This window comes from Malania oleifera, chromosome 10 (genome assembly GCF_029873635.1).
Source record: "Malania oleifera isolate guangnan ecotype guangnan chromosome 10, ASM2987363v1, whole genome shotgun sequence".
Classification (NCBI taxonomy): domain Eukaryota; kingdom Viridiplantae; phylum Streptophyta; class Magnoliopsida; order Santalales; family Ximeniaceae; genus Malania; species Malania oleifera.
Genome location: NC_080426.1, coordinates 64,886,922 through 64,903,149, shown reverse-complemented (window position 1 = coordinate 64,903,149; position 16,228 = coordinate 64,886,922). Strand labels below are relative to the sequence as shown.

Genomic DNA, 16,228 nt, shown 5'->3' with positions numbered 1-16,228 from the left:
GATTGATTATTTGGGTCCACTGAAAAATGATCCATTTAGTAATATGACAAGGGAACTCTCTTTCATTTGTTGCAAAAATTCCATTGTGAAAGTTTCATTATTTTAGAATTTTTTTTATTTTCTAATATTGATCTATTTTAATGTCTAAAATTGGTGTGCTTGACAATTAATGACTAGATATCTATCTTTCAGTATTTTGATGATAATGAAGCATTACTTTTAAATATTATTTATTTTAAATTCAAGTAATCTATCAATTAAAAACTATTATATTCAATTAATATTAATTTTATTTATCAAATAAATATATATTAATTTTAATCATTCAGGTAAGGTAACAAGCTAGTAAACCAACCAGGGCTTGCCTTCTAAACGTGTGCTGAGAATCGCCAAACATTTTAAAACAGAAGGTAGAATGTATATTGTTAATTTGGTTCGTTACAGTGTAGAATAATGTCATGCTCACAAAGTTAACTCTACTAAGAATCAATAGAAGCATCCATGCCTTCATCTCCAGTTAGCAGGCAAGGCAAACCAACGGTACCATGCTATCTAATAAGCAAACCCAGCCGGCTGCATTTTCAAATGGATGTAAAACATTAATTCTTTGGGGTTGAAATTCAACATGGAGTGGAGAAGTAGGCCCGCCCTACAGCAAGTAAGAAAAACAAATGAAACGAGCAGGCAGGCTAATTTGCTGTATTCTCAAGCGGAGGCAAACCCCAATCACTTGGTGTGAAGTCCAAAAGGGATTTCAGAACTTGGTCTGCAGCTCCATGATAGGAGCTATCCAGCCTGGGATCTGGAACCATAACAACCGACCTGCATGGAAAGATAATCAGAAATTAGCAGCCAAGTACCCAGAGCAAAATTATTTTCTCAATTGGATCAGTGTTCACGTATTTGACATCAATGCTATATTTGGGAGTGTAAAATTCGAGAAATGTATTTGAGATTATATAAACTTCAATCGATACGAAATACAAAAATATATTCATTTTATCAAATTCCATCTATTGCCAAATCTAAGACCTATAACTTTAGGCTTCCAAACAAAGCATTATAAATTATTTTTTTTTTTTTTTTTTTTGGAGCAAAAGACACTAATCTCCCCAATGATTTGGCAAGAAGACATTCACTTTCCCTAAGATTTCAAAAATTCTAGAGACCTCCCTTAAAGTTTCAAGAATTCTAAGAATATTTTTAAAGATTTCTCAAAAAGACATAAATCACCTCTTGTATTTTGCGAAAAAACAAGTCTTTTAAGAGGAGATTTGTATTTTTTTGACAAATCTTAAGAAAGGTCTCTCATTTTGAAACCTCACTCCTTTTTTTTTTCTTTTAACCCATTGCCAGACTCAACATCACACAATGGTGGGTTAGCTGCATCCCTTACCCCTTCCCCACCCCTCTTCCATCTCATGCTCTAACTGTTCGGTGTCCTCTAGGGGGCTGTAGTATGTAAAGAACTCAAAAAATTGCTATACAGTTGGACAGTTCTTGTAATGAAAATGCTGCTTGTCACAATTTTTTTTTAAATCCAGTTTTATCATTGCAGCTTTTGTATCAAGCGGTCTAACACCCATCAAAAGAAGCAGATGGGAAAGTCAAACTAAGCCTTCCTCACCTCACCCACTCTTCCTCCAATTTGTTTGTTGATATGATATCCATTCCTTATTTCGTATTTAGTTATGCTCTCGAGGCTCTTAATTCTTACTAAATTAAAAGGACTCGACTAATTAGATCATTACGAAAGGGGGAGGAAAAACTAAATTAATAAAAAATCAATACCTGTTCTTCTTTCCTACTATTCTTCTCTTCTCTGGACCTTCACGAAGTTGTGTAGAAGGTAATTTTCCGATCCCACTACTACGCTAGTGCCTATGTGGTGCCTCTACGCCTCTCCGTCAGGCTTTTTCAGGCAAGATAGGACTTCAACCCACACAACAATGTTTACTTGAAAAGGAAAATATTTTGATTGAGAGAGAGAGAGAGAGAGATGTCTTTGAACAAACTAAAACTTCTATTAATTTTTCCTCCCCAAACAATAGGGTCGGAGTTCCCTAAAATAGGCGAGCAAACTACTAATGGATAAGCACATCTTGCTTTCTCAAAAGTAGATACCTGACCAATGTCGAATTGAGAAAGTAAAGATTCCTACTTTAATAAAGGAGGGGACAGCACATGCTTTGCTGACTCACCTTTTACAAAAAGGCAAAACAAATGGAATCTTCCTTAATAAAGTAAAGCTGATATGACCCTTTGAATCACCCATTTGACGAGGTCTGGATATGACACGATTCTGGATGAATGCCTGATATGATCCTACTGACTAGTCCTATCAGTTTGGCCTAGGATATGATGACTTTTCTGGAGTAGCATCTAACAAAATCTTGTCCTTTTTTAGAGATCTTCAAGTGCTTCGATGACTCATTCATCGTTATCCTTTCTAGCAAGTTCCGCTAGAACCCACTAGAGCTCATTCTGCATTGCCTGAGTTGATGGGAGGCGACATTCCCAATTTCTGATCTAGCGTACCACTTTCTTTGCTTCGATAGCATAATCTGATAAGCTTGCTTCTTCAGAAGGTTGGAGATATTTTCCCTTTATCGCAATTAAGGTTTCATAATCTGCAAAAAGGCACCCAATCTAAAGCAAATCTTGCTTCAAGAAGATAGATTCCCCATAGATTATGAACTAACTCATAGAATTTTCTATGCATCTGGAAATCATCCCAATCGGATGCTTCTACGTTAAAATCTGAAACCGGTCCATTTTTCCAGTCCTTTGAAAATAGGTTCCAAAATAGAACTTTACCTGTCCTTAATTCAATTGGTTCAATGTACCTTGTCCACCATATCTTTTTTGGATTAGTGAAGTTTAGCACATGTTTTACCAAGGCTGGCAAGAAATTAAAGACTTGTCCTGTTTTTCTGAACCTGAAAAATTGGACATCTCCCATTCTGAGGGCTCTCTGAACTGCTATTAACTTCTCAGGGCTGATATTGCTAGGAATATGCAATTTTGGGGTGCATAATCCACTTCTCATCCAATACTGTTTTAATTCTGGACAATCCTCAATTTCAATTATCGCTCTGGTTGTAAACATTCTTTTCTTAAGTTTAATTTCCATTTCAACCTTTAAAACAATTTGCTAATGAATGAGGGCAGCCATATTTTCCCTGTTAATTACTTTGTAATTATCTAAAATAATTGTTTCGAATTCTTCAATTATTTCAATTACTTCTTTTAAACAATTAGAAAAAGTTGTATCTGTTGGAATTGCTGGATTAATTAATAATCCTTCTGACAGATTTCTTTTTCATTTGGAGATCTCTGGAGTCCTTCCCAGAAAATCTTCAAGGCAAAGATCTACTCCCTTATCCTTACTGGATTCTAAGTAGTCTTCTTCTGATAAATCACATTCTTGTTTTTCTTTTGAAACCAATACTTCTTCCCCTTTGGATTTATCCTTCCTAGTTTTAGGGTTCTGGGCACATTGAGTGCTATAATGCTCGTACTGGTTACAAATAAAACGTTGAATATGACTCTTGTCTCTGGATTTCTCATTTTTCTAGATGATGCATTTCCTGTTGATTTCTAGCTTCTTTCGGAAACCTGGACTAGGACTAGCCTTTTTATTTTCTGAGAAATTATGCCTCTTCCTCCTTCCTTACTGAAATTAGAAGTTAAATGCCTCTTTTCGTCAACGAATTTTGCAATTGGGCATTCTACTAGTTTGTGTCCTTGAAAAATAGGGCATTTGGTCTAATTGCTACTTTTGGCCATTAGTTCTGCAAGCTATCTTGTTAGACAGTCTGCAATAATATTTTCTTTGCCTTTTATATATTCTACTAAAAAAGAGTAATATTGCAATTCGTTCCTCCATCTAACTAATCTAGCCTGCTTGAATTGTCTTAATTTAATTCGCATGAAGTTCTTAACATAGGAACTATCCGTTCTGACGATAAAATGTTTTCCTAGAAAAAGCTCATTACTACGAATGCCTTTTACTACAGCGAGAAGCTCTTTCTCATGTATGGGATAATTTAGTTCTAAACTACTAAAATATCCACTCAAATATCTACTAAGATATTCTGTTTTATCAATCTTTCTGATTTTATAACACACACCCCATGTTGTATTGGATGCACCTATTTCAAGAATTATTTCTTATTCAGACTCATCTGGGTCATCTAACTTAGGTAGATTCTGAATCTCTTTTTTGAGGGTTCTGATTACTTCAATGTCCTTCTCCCATTTCCATGGTTTCTTACTAGAAACTTTTTCTTGTATGGGATATGATTTTCCTGCAAGATTCCAATAAACCTTCTTGCATAATTTAGAACTCCTAGAAAGCTCTGGCACTGCTTTCTATCTATAAGTTCATCTGGGAATTGTAATAGCTTTTCTGCTATGTGTAGTTGGAGCTCCTCTCCACTTCCTTGAATTCTAAATCCAAGAAAATCAATTTGGGATTTAGCCCATATGGTCTTTCTTTCTGAAAGAACCATTTCTTCTCTTATGAACACCTCAGCCACCTGCTTAAGGTGTTTATAATGCTCCTCTAAATTTCAACTGAAGACAAGGATATCATTGATATAGATTGCCACAAACTGTGACATCCCCTCGAATGCTCTATCCATTCTTATCTGAAAAATTCCTGGAGTGGTCTTTAATCCGAATGGCATAACTATCCATTCATACAATCCTACTGGGGTTGTAAAGGCTATAAGACCAATGGCTCCTTCTTTGACCTTAATCTGCCAATATCCTGACTTAAGATCGAACTTAGAATAAACCGTTGGTTGCTCTCTTTGAATCTTGTTCCTAAAGGATTCTTGATTTGGGAGATTATAACCATCATCCTTGGTGGCTTTGTTTAATTCCCTATAATCAATAACCATCCTGACCTTGCCTCTAACCTTTTCAGCATGATTCATAACCATAAATGTTGCACTCCTGTGCTTACTTTGGCTATGTCGGATAAGTCCCAATTTTAATAATTCTAGAATTTGCTTCTCAAATTCCTCTATCATTAACTTAGGATAAGCGATCCCTCTACTACGAATAATCGTGTCTGGATCTTTAAGAGTGATGTCAGCCTCAGGCATAGCCTTCTGTCATAATGCTTGAGGATTATTTGACCAATTTTTTGAAAGTGAAGCCTTGACTTCTTCAATCTGGCTATTACCTTCTACTGTTCTACTAACACTCAAGATTTCTCCTTCAACCAAATTTCTCCATTCATCAAGCTTCTCTTCATAAACTTGTATTTCCCTTTTTCTCCCTTTTTCTATCACTATTTGGCTTCTTCCACTCCTGATAGAAGACAAAGTAGGAATAAAATGATTGTCTAATATAATCCCTCTTGAAAATACCATAAATGGCTAGTATCTTTTAAGGATTAAATTTCCTAAGAGAAAATCATCTGGTAACTCTGGAATTAAGCAAAGTATTTGTTCCTCAAATACCCTACCATTTAGAGTTATCTAGACATTTTTTGATATCTCTTCAATCTGGAGTAATGCATTGTTACCTACCGTAACTTGAAGATTTGCAGATTCCCTGTTTAATTCTGGAAATCTAATACGTGTACATGACAATGTACATCCAGTATCTATAAGGGTTGTACATTCTATCTTACTGATAGAGATGCTTACCGGTGTTGCTCATTCTTCAATTTTAGCACTTAAAATGGATGTTCCCATATATGTTACATGGGATTGGTCTTCTTTCTTCATTTACGTAGATAAGAATTCATATGGTTCTCTGACCAACTATCCTCCTACTTCTTGATGGTCTTAATTCAGATGATCCAGATCCTTCTGATCGTATTTCTGAATTAATGTCCTCTTCTTTGGATATACTCGCTCTACTAGGGGTATAATCACTTAAGGGTTTAGTTATTATAAATCTATCTGCTTCCTGTCGTACTAACTCCGGCAATAGATTTTTTAATCTTTCTTCTGTTCTTGGGGTTACCCATATCTATGGCCAACTTAGTGCTCTTGGATTTACAACTTATGGTTGCAATCCCCTGACTGAGTCAGACTAATTTGTTTTGAAGAATTGAGTGAATCTACTAACTCCCCTTCTAAGAGCTAGCTTCCACATGTTATAAAACTTCAAATATAATCTGGCAATAAGTCTAATGCACCTCCTATCGGCTGCATTTTAACATATTCTGCCATTCCCTCGTATTTACTCTGACCTACAGAGTTTTCTCCACACTTTTATCCTGAAAATCAATATGTAAATCCGGTATTACTTTTATCCATGTTACTCATGAATGTAAGTTAGCCCTTGCTCCTCCTAATAAGGACCTACCAAAATTACCGATGCTTCCATCCATAACTGCTACAAGGATAGGAAGATCTTGCCCTTTTCTAACTAATGGATCTATCCCAACCTGGATAATTCCATAATGGACATATCTTGCCTTCTTATCCATAGCTCTCTGGACTTCTTGTGTAGTGAGTAAAGGAACTATGAATGTTCCTACATCTGTGCTAGATACCTCTACAGTTACCTCTTTTTCGATAACCTTTACAGTCTCTTTGTAAGGTATCCACAAGGTTTGATATGCTTCAGCCCAACTGGCTTGAGGCATTCTCCATTCTTGGCAATCCCTACTTTCTGAAAGAATTTCAGTTTCTACAACTTGCACTAAATCCTCTTCTTCTCCTGCTAGAGAAACTAGTTTTAGTGCTTTATCTACTGCTCTCATCATGGCTAATCTTAATTCACTTAACTTAAGATGAAATGGAGATTGATCTAAGACTTCTTCTGATTCATCTCCTTCAGATTCTAAGTACTCTGAAAAAATAAAGTAAACACTATCGTCATCTGAATCACTTTCTTCTCCCCAAATTGGTTCATAGAGAAGCTCTGAAGAGTTCTCCATCAAAATAGTCTTGAGGCTACCCTTTCTTTTCTCTGCTTCGGGGCAAACATTAGTCTTGTGACCCTTCTTACCACAAAACCAACAACAGTTAGATTTTCCCTGTGGGCATTTAGAATATCTTCCATATTTCTTCTTGAAAGATTCCTTAACATCCTTTCAGACTCTACTGGGTCTCAGGTATCTCTTTCCTGGAGCTTTAGGTTCTTTCCTAGAAAAAAGTAAGGAAAAGAGAGAAAATAATTATTAAAAAAAAAAACAGCTAAAATGGGGGAGGGTAATATATCCCCCAAGAGAAAAGAAGAAAAACAATACAAAAGGCAAAAAGAAAAAGAAAAAGAAAAAGAAAAAAAACAAACAAACAAACAAATAGTGACAAAAAAACATATCTATTGGATTAAAGCAGCCAAATCCCAATGTAAAATCTACCAATAAATTCTAGAAGAACTCATTTGCAGAAACCCACAACACCACAAGGAACCCATTTGCAGAATTTTCACATTCTTAAAAATTCCTCCCTCTCCATCCACATGCGCCAAAAGATACCCATAAACGAACTTTGCCATAAAACCTTTTCATCTCTATTGCTGCTTCCCAAACCCTCTAATAGCACAAAAAGCCTCCAAAGAGGAAGGGCACAATCGAAACTCTCCAAAAAATAACAACTTACTTTAGAAGATTCAAGAGAAGTGACCACATAAAAACAAGTCTGAACAAGTCTTCTCACACTTAAAACAAAGGGCACATACATCAAGCAGCAAAAACTTATTAGGTCTTCGTTTTTGAAGCAAGTCATTGATATTATTTTTTTTCCAAAATCACTGTCCACATAAAGGCATTAAACTTAGAAGCAACTTTTAGCTTTCTAGATCAAAGAGAAAGGGGCAGTAGAAGTAGCATAAGGAATATGAGCCAACAAACACACACACACACACACATTAGAAGCAGCATAAGGAATATGAGTCAAGCAAGAAAATAAAGATTTACAAGATAACTCCCCAGAGGAGTCCAAACCCCAAACTCTCAAAAGAAGTAGCATAAGGAATATGAGCCAAGAAAAGAAAGAATTGAGAATTCCTCGGAGTCCAAACCCCAAACTCTTTTCTCACTCCCAAACCCTAAACTCTTGAGAAGCCTCCCCCATCCAATGATCCCCCCGAAAATGGATTTTCCCTTACCTCTACTCAACCAAATGCGAGGGAAAAAAGAATTGGAACAAATTCCCAAGATTCAAATAAGTAATATTAGCCCCAACTATGGCATCTGCCTCATTTTGAAGAAGTCCATATTACCTCCTGCCAAAGAGAGTTCGGTTCTACAAAAAGGGCCACAACCAATTCCCCACCAAGGAAGTGTTTTTGAACACCCCATTACCAAGACCCACCGCCTCCCTCCCTTTTAGACCTACTCACAGTCGCCCAGCTAACACAACGACCTCTATCATGCTCACCTACTCCCGACCACAAGAAATCCCTCATTAATATCTCTAGTCTATGGGCTACTCACAGGAATTTTGAAAAGGGATAGGTAAGGCTAGCGAATAGAAGATAAACAAGCATGAACAAGGATAATTCGACCCCCAAGAGTGAAAAAAGCTCTTTTCCACCCATCTAGCCTTCTAGACACTACCAAAAATTGTGTCCCAAAAAGAATCCGCAGTAGGATAGAACTTAAGAGGGAACCTAAATAGGTAATAGGCCAACTCAGAACATCATAACCAGCTAACGCAGCAAAAGGACTCAGGTTAACCCCAATAACCACACAGTCATTCTTAGAGAAGTTGCTGCTAAGACTAGACACTTCTTCGAACACCAGAAAAATTATTAACATATTTGAGAAGCTACCCATATCCTCCAAAAGAAAAAGAAATGGTGTCATCTCCAAATTGCTAAGTCATATGGAACAGTTCTCATGGCTTACCTTTGTTCCTTTCATTGTATAATTGTTAGGGTTTTCTAGAGTAGTATTTGAGACATGAAGATGAAAATGGTTTTTGACATAGTAGTCTCAAACAAGACAAAGAAATCAGCTGTAGTCCCTCACTCACATATAACTAATTGGTGCAAGACAAACCATTGTGAGTTTCACAGCTGCAGAAGAGAAATATGTGCATTTTTATGAGAAGTTTGGCATAAATACAGGTAATGGATGGGTTTCGTTCTCATGGTGGAAGCATTCATATAATATATCATTTCTTGAAAATTTGTTGAAATCTTCTCATAAACAAGACAAATGAACAGAGTCCTCAGGATTTAAATCAGTTCAGTGTTAAAAAACGATTAAGAGAAAATTGATGAAAAAGAGAAGCATAAAGCCTATAGCAGCAAACACCCAAAACAGTCTGATTTGGAGGTGTGAAGAGAAAGTAGAAGATGCATGCAACACACAAAATAAAGGATGAGCAAAGTGATTTTTTTCTTCTACATTTGTGCATGCCCTCAATGTTTTCTCTTTTCCCCTAGTAGCATATGGCACGTCTATAAACCAACCACCTAGTACCAACACTTGGGATTACTTAAAAAACAGATTCGGCCGCATATTAGGATGGTCACAAGGTCAATTGCACTTGATTTTCAAACGTGGTTGGGAGAAGATGGAGAATTGAACGTGCATGAGCTAACAATAATTAGTTATGGTGAAGCTAATATGTAGCACATCTTTCTCTCCTTCATAAGTTAACAATGAAGAATTAAAAGCTCCTGATACATAAAGCAGGATTGGCTAATTCATTTCAGTTCTCAAAATTATGCTCATTCGTTGCTTTGCAGATTGGTGTGGTCTACTGCAGTTTATCACATCTGAAGCATTAAAAAATCTTGCTTTGCATGAGAAATCTCTTATAGCTGTTGTTCTTAGCTCATGACATTATTTTTATGTAAAGGGCAAGTCAGTAGAGGCATAAATCGACTTTGCTCTGGCTCTACATTTTGGTTTTCTTATTTTTCCTTACAGGTTGGAACAAATTCTGATCTAATTTCGTTCTTGAACTGTTTCCCTATTGAGCTTAATATATCTCTTCTAACCTTCTTCAGAGAGAGAGAAGGGAAGTTTTTGACATAAAATAATTAATTTTCTGTAATGTACTCGGGCAGTGATAGAGCAGGCTTAGGTAAAGAAAGGGAGTGATAATTGGCATAAAACATTGCCAATGAGAAGTCAATTGGGGGCAACTGTCACAATCAACATCGCTAATCATGGAATGCGACCAAGCCTCGTGGATTGATTAACAAGGGGAACTACTCTCCTTATCACTTTGTTTAAAACTACAAATCCAAGAGGACCAAAACCTTTTCTTCATTCATTAATGGAATATATATAGAAAGAACAGATACATTGCACTTAGAAGTGTGCTAGCCAAGTAAAGGATCATGCTTTGATCGAGCAAAATATCACAAAAATTCCATAATTAAAATATTATAAAAGATACCACAGTTAATACTGTCATTGCCCTAAAACTTAGTTCACGCTAAACTAAATTATATTGGATGCCTTGAGTGGTTATCAATGTTTTCCTCATCTAATTTTTTGATTAATTTACGCACGTGTTTACTAGTTTTCAGAAGAGATTAGTGTGTTATTGTAAATTTAATAAGCATAAAAATGCAATTAAAATTTCACTTGTAGTAAGCCTGTAGGAGAGGCTGGGACCAGACCAAAGTAAGGAAGAGGTAAAAAAAAAAATAGAGTAATACATTGCTTTGGGATCAAATATAAAAAGAAAACAAGTGGAACACTTGGAAATTCAGGAGAGACACCAGGCAGCACACTTACGACTGCTATAACTTTTCCAGCCACACTCATGTGTTCCTTTTATTTCCAGCGTAGTGACAGTGATCGCTAAATGCTAACATCTAGAGAACGCTTGGAGAGATTGATTCTGCTATTAGAACCAGGCTTTTAGATTTGGATGTAACACTTACCATTGAGAAGCAAACATCAAGGTAGGAAGCTCTAATCTTCATCTTATTCCTTTAATTTACGGAATATCAATTCCTAGGAATAGGATGGAATACAATGAGAATGTAATAAAATTGTATAGGGATCTATTAATTTTAAAAGAAGTCACAATGCAAAAAAAATTTGTATTATTCCACATGACATGGTATTTGGATGAGAATAGACATTCCCAAGGTGAAAATTGAGAATATTCATTCCTTGCCTATTCTGTTTTATGGACTCAAAAAAAAAAAAATTGCAATGTTATTTGCGTGATGGTGATAACACTTTTTTGGAATCTAACCACTCCATTCCTAGGAATAGACACTTTTCAAGCCAAACATAACCTTAGAGACTTTAGTAAGAATACAATTAAACAGGATAAAGAATTAAAACTTTCATGCATTTTATTCCTTGCTATTTTTGTTGCCAACTTCAAACAAGTGGTTTCCTCATGTTATCACAGTGATGGATCTTTAAATGATTGGAATGAATTGGCTACTTAGTTTATTGGTCATACCATTAGAAATAATTATGCCAGATGATGTCTGCCAGATTTAAAATTGGTTATGCAGCCATACTGAGTTAATAAAGATTCAATTATGGTAAATTGAAGTGAAATCTAGCTTCACAAGCAATAAATCAATACTTAATAAGAAGCCTGCAAATATTGATTATTGTTGTAGAAAGTCTAAAAATATGAAAGCAGCACAGACATGAACCATGAGCTGGTTGTACTTTGAAATATCGATACTTGGAAGCAAGTAGGGATTGTGGCTCCCTTGGGTGAAAACCCAAAAACCATCAAAAGCTAATGCTGCCTTAAGCAAGAACCAAGCTGAAAACTGGCACTTGACTGGAATTTTTAATACTGTGTTCAATTGGAGGCTAGTTGAAAAGCTTGTGATGATCATGAAGGTAAAGAAGATTACTCAGAATGATGATTGCGTTAATGTTGTAATACTTGTGGTTGCAATCTCATTTTAACATTCTGGGTTTAGAGTAGATAAGAGTAATACTTGCTGAATGGCTTGAATATGAGCTATGAGCTCTTCCTATATAAATGTACAATAGGTTGCTTTGATGATGGCTTTGTTTTGTGCTCCAAGTACACAAAAGGATCAGTCATCAATTTCATGCAAGTAAAATTATGCTAAGGATGTTTATATACATCTTGGGGGCAAAGCCCATGTAAATAAGCTAGATGAATGTAAACACCATTTAGGATATATTTCAGAGTATTCCTAAACTATCCTAATGTCTTCTTCTGTCATGGCTTAATCACTCTCTGCTTAGATTTTCATTTAACTAGTGAAGAAGAAAAATTTTAGTTTTTTCTTTTCCTCTACAAAGAAATTTCTAGTAGTGAAGCAAAAGAAATGCCTTTAAAACTATTTTCAATACATCTTCATTCTAGGATGTGTTCTTTACTGGATTTAATTAAGAAAATTATAAAAACTAAATTATGTTTTCAGAAAGGGAAAAATGACACATAATCAGTTTTCCCTTTCCGGTTGGGCAGTATAAATGAAAATTTGTGTTCAAACAAGATTAATCAAAGATAAACCATCATAATGATGAAGCAGTGACACTTTAGCAACCAATTAGGAGGAAGCAAATCATCCAATTGAATTTTAGCTTTAGAATATGCTGACCATTAACAATTAGTTCTTCAATAACAGCAAACTCCTCTGCAACATGTAGCCATTCTTGCTCTGGTCTACAGAGCCCCCAATGAATAGGTTTTCAAAACCAAGTTGAGTTGAAAACAATCCTCAAATTGTTGAGAGATGCTCACACTCTTTCAAGAATAATCTTTTCAAAATAGGAGGTTCACTCCAATTTATGAGTGGTAGAACATTGTTTCCAATGTCGATGGCCAAGTAAACTTGACAAAATCTTCCCTAAAAAAAACATCTCACTCTGATGCCAATCATGAAATAACTCAATATGACCAAGTTTGTGCATGACTAGAAGGGGCTCAATTAAGCCCAGAAGGAATCAAGATCAACATAGTCAATCTGTGTCACTAATCATGAAATAACTCAACAGACCAAGCACAAGTTTAAAAACCACAAATACAGGACACTTTTTTTCCCCCATCCACTAGGGAACATACAGAAATCATACATGCATTGCACCTATACTTTCTTCCTGAAAAGATCAACAAGCAAAATATCACAAGCTCCATAACTAAAATATGGGTAAAGTACACAAGTCCCTAAAGTTTCACCGAATTACATTCATAAAGTTTTAACTGCAACAATTTGATCCTTGAAGTTTCATATTTAGATTTGTTCAAGTCCTTGTTCAGGGATCTTCTTGAAGGAAAGAATTCTTCAGAGTAAAGTGCAATCCAGAGGAACTTAAGAATTTGTGGTATAATTTACACAAAATATTCTAAAATATAGCATTATTAATACTTTAATGAGAAAATTGAACAAACTAATTTAAGTTTTGAGAAAGAGATAGATGATAGATTCAATTACCACTTTCCATTTGTCTGCATCAAATTTTATCAAATATGCAGCCATAGGAAGAAGCCTTTGAAAGTAGTTTTATCCAATTTTCACGTCTCTATCTCCCTCTATTATAAAAAGGTGAAAAGGAGGAATGAACAGTAGTGATGGTTGATTTGACTCTGTGTACAAAACTACCCTTGCTTGGAACTACTTTAAAAGGTGCTTTAGGTACATGCGGACTTGTTTAGATTACTCAACATTTTTTAAACCTTTAGCCTCATTTGACATCTTCAATCTTCACTCTTCACTTGGAAGATAGAAGCCAATCTTCACTTGGACTTTGGAAGACTGGAGTCCATGCCACTATATTGAGCTTGGTCAAGTGCTGGAAGAGCAAAGAGGTATTGGAGAGACTCACTTGGGTGTCCAGTGTGGGACAAATTTTAGGCTAATGAAAAATCCACGCAGCATTTGGGGGATTAGGGAAGCCATCCCTTTCCCACATTGGAAAAAACATATTTAGGGACCACTCTTCTATAAATATATAAAACTCATCTCTCCTACTTAATCTAGGTATTATGATGCTAAAAAAATTACTGTACAACTATAAAAATAACCAAAAAAAATTTGCGACTTTAAAGTAGCAAAATTATTATTATTCAATAAATATACAAATAAAAATGCTAATTAATATTAATATTTTGAAACCAAACCAAAAACAAATTTCCATAAAAATAAAAAACTGAAATTGATAACTGAAAGTAAAAAATTGAATCAAAATATACAACTGCTTGGTTTTAGTAATTTTTTTCCACCGTTAGTTGGAGGGTGGTTTGAAGAGTATTTTTGTAAATTATGTTGGAGGAGAAGGGATGACTAAGAGTTTAACAGAGTAAGGGGTTAGTATTGCAAAGGCTGCTCGAGGGTGATTTCATCAATCAACAAAAATTTGATTTTACATATCCCTAACATTTGATTATTATTAATTTTTAATCATATTAGAGTAAATTTTCATTTTTAACAGTATTTGATGTAAAAAGCAAAAACAATGACAAATGAATTTCCTTCTTCTTTTCCTTTCCTTTCCCTAAAATAAATATTTGATCAAAATAGACCTGTAATCTTCATTTTCGATATTTTTTTAAGAATAGAATTGTTGTTAAAAAAATGTTCTTGATTTATATTAAAAAGGACTTGACACTTGGGAAATGCAACACTATTTTTTTTTAGAAAAAAATCATATCAGGAATTTATTTTTTATTTTTAAATATTGTAAAAATTTAAAAAGAAATTTTCTATTTAAGAAAAAAATAATATAAGCTAAAAAATAAAAAAAAAGATTCAAAATTTGAAAATATGAATTTGACAAGTCAGATTTTGGTTTTCAAAATCCAAATCTCAATTTTTATTCTATTTTTAAAAACTGTAAATAAAAAATATATTTTTATTCTTTCATTTATCACGTTTTGTTTTTTTATTTTTAAATAATTTAAAAACAGGAAATATTGATTTCAGGTTCTAAAAAAATTTAAATAATTTTAAAAAGATTTCAAAAATAAAAAACATTAGATTAAAATTTCAAAACTTTGGTCCATAATTTATTTTAAATTATTTAAAATTTAAAATAAAAACATATATATTTCTTGATTTTTTAAGAATAAACATAATTATAATCATAGAAATGTTAAGAGAAAAAAAAAATCACACTTCATTTTTTTGAACATATTTTTTGATTTTTTATTTTCAAAAGTATAAATTTTAGATTTTTAGAGTAGTTTTTCAAATAATTTTTCAAATATTTTTAATATAATAAATCATTAAAATTTTTATATTGAAGATTCAAAACTAATATAGATTATCAGTAAAGAGAAATTTATATTGGCAGGGCATTAAGGGGATGCCATCCTGAGGTACAACACATCAACTACTCTGTAAAGTGTCGCAAACATCAAGGATTACATTAAGATCATTAACAATTTGCCCATTAAGCCAGCTAGAAACAACAAAAATCCACTTCTATTTGCAAATCTGAAGCAGAATAGTTGTATCTTTGAAGCCTCTCTTATTTCTTTCTGTCCAAGCACATCAAAAGATGGTGAGAGGGACGAGATTCAAATCCTTTCGCTTCTCCTTGGTGGCTTTGATGCCTTTCCAAACCCAAATCTCCCATCCAACGGAATTTACAGCAACCAACTGATATCCAGTCAAGGATAGAACCATATTCCACAAGTTCCTTGTCTAGGGGCAGTAGAGAATGTGGTTGACTGGTTCTGCATCAGTCATACAAAGAAAACATCTTTATGACCGTAAACCCCCTTTTCTGCAGAATGTCGGGGGATAAATTATTTCCATGCGTGGACTACCAAACAAAAATGGCAACCTTGGAAGGGGTTGCTGTCCTCCAAAATATGAATCCAAAGGGAGTTGTTGCAATTTGTTCTCAACAAGGAGCGCTTCTTGTAGAAACATTTGACAGTGAAAACACCATTATTGTCCAAAGCCCATTTCGGTTCGTTGGAGATGTTTTGGTGACAAAAATTATAGAGATTTCTGTAAAAGTCAGAAAGCACATGAATTTCCCAATCTGCCACATTCCTACTAAAAGGAATATTCCCGAAAATTCCCTAATCAGTGATTTGGAGACGATAACTGATAAGGGCATTTTTGTCACAAGCCAAGTTGTAGATGGAAGGAAAGGCAGCTCTAAGATTAATGTTCTCACAACACACATCATGCCAGAAGTAAACATTGGCTCTATTTTCCACTTGAAATCTCACAAATTGGAAAAAGTCATCCCATCCTTCCCTGATGAATTTCCAAACTCCCACTCCATAGGGTCCCCTACTGTTGTGTGTTATCCAACCATTATGCTCAAGCCCAAATTTAGAAACAATAATATCCCACCAAAATTGTTCTTTCTCATTTA

At 34.7% G+C, this 16,228-nt stretch overlaps 1 protein-coding gene across 1 annotated transcript in view; it reads right to left on the bottom strand.

The window, feature by feature from the left end:
• Positions 1–396: 396 nt before the first annotated feature.
• LOC131166973 ((DL)-glycerol-3-phosphatase 2-like) overlaps positions 397–16,228 on the bottom strand; it is a 46,037-nt gene continuing 30,205 nt past the window's right edge. The window contains exon 6 of the mRNA XM_058125671.1: positions 397–822. Within this exon, the coding sequence (XP_057981654.1) occupies positions 690–822 (133 nt within the window). The 3' untranslated portion in view covers positions 397–689. The remainder of the gene's footprint in view (positions 823–16,228) is intronic.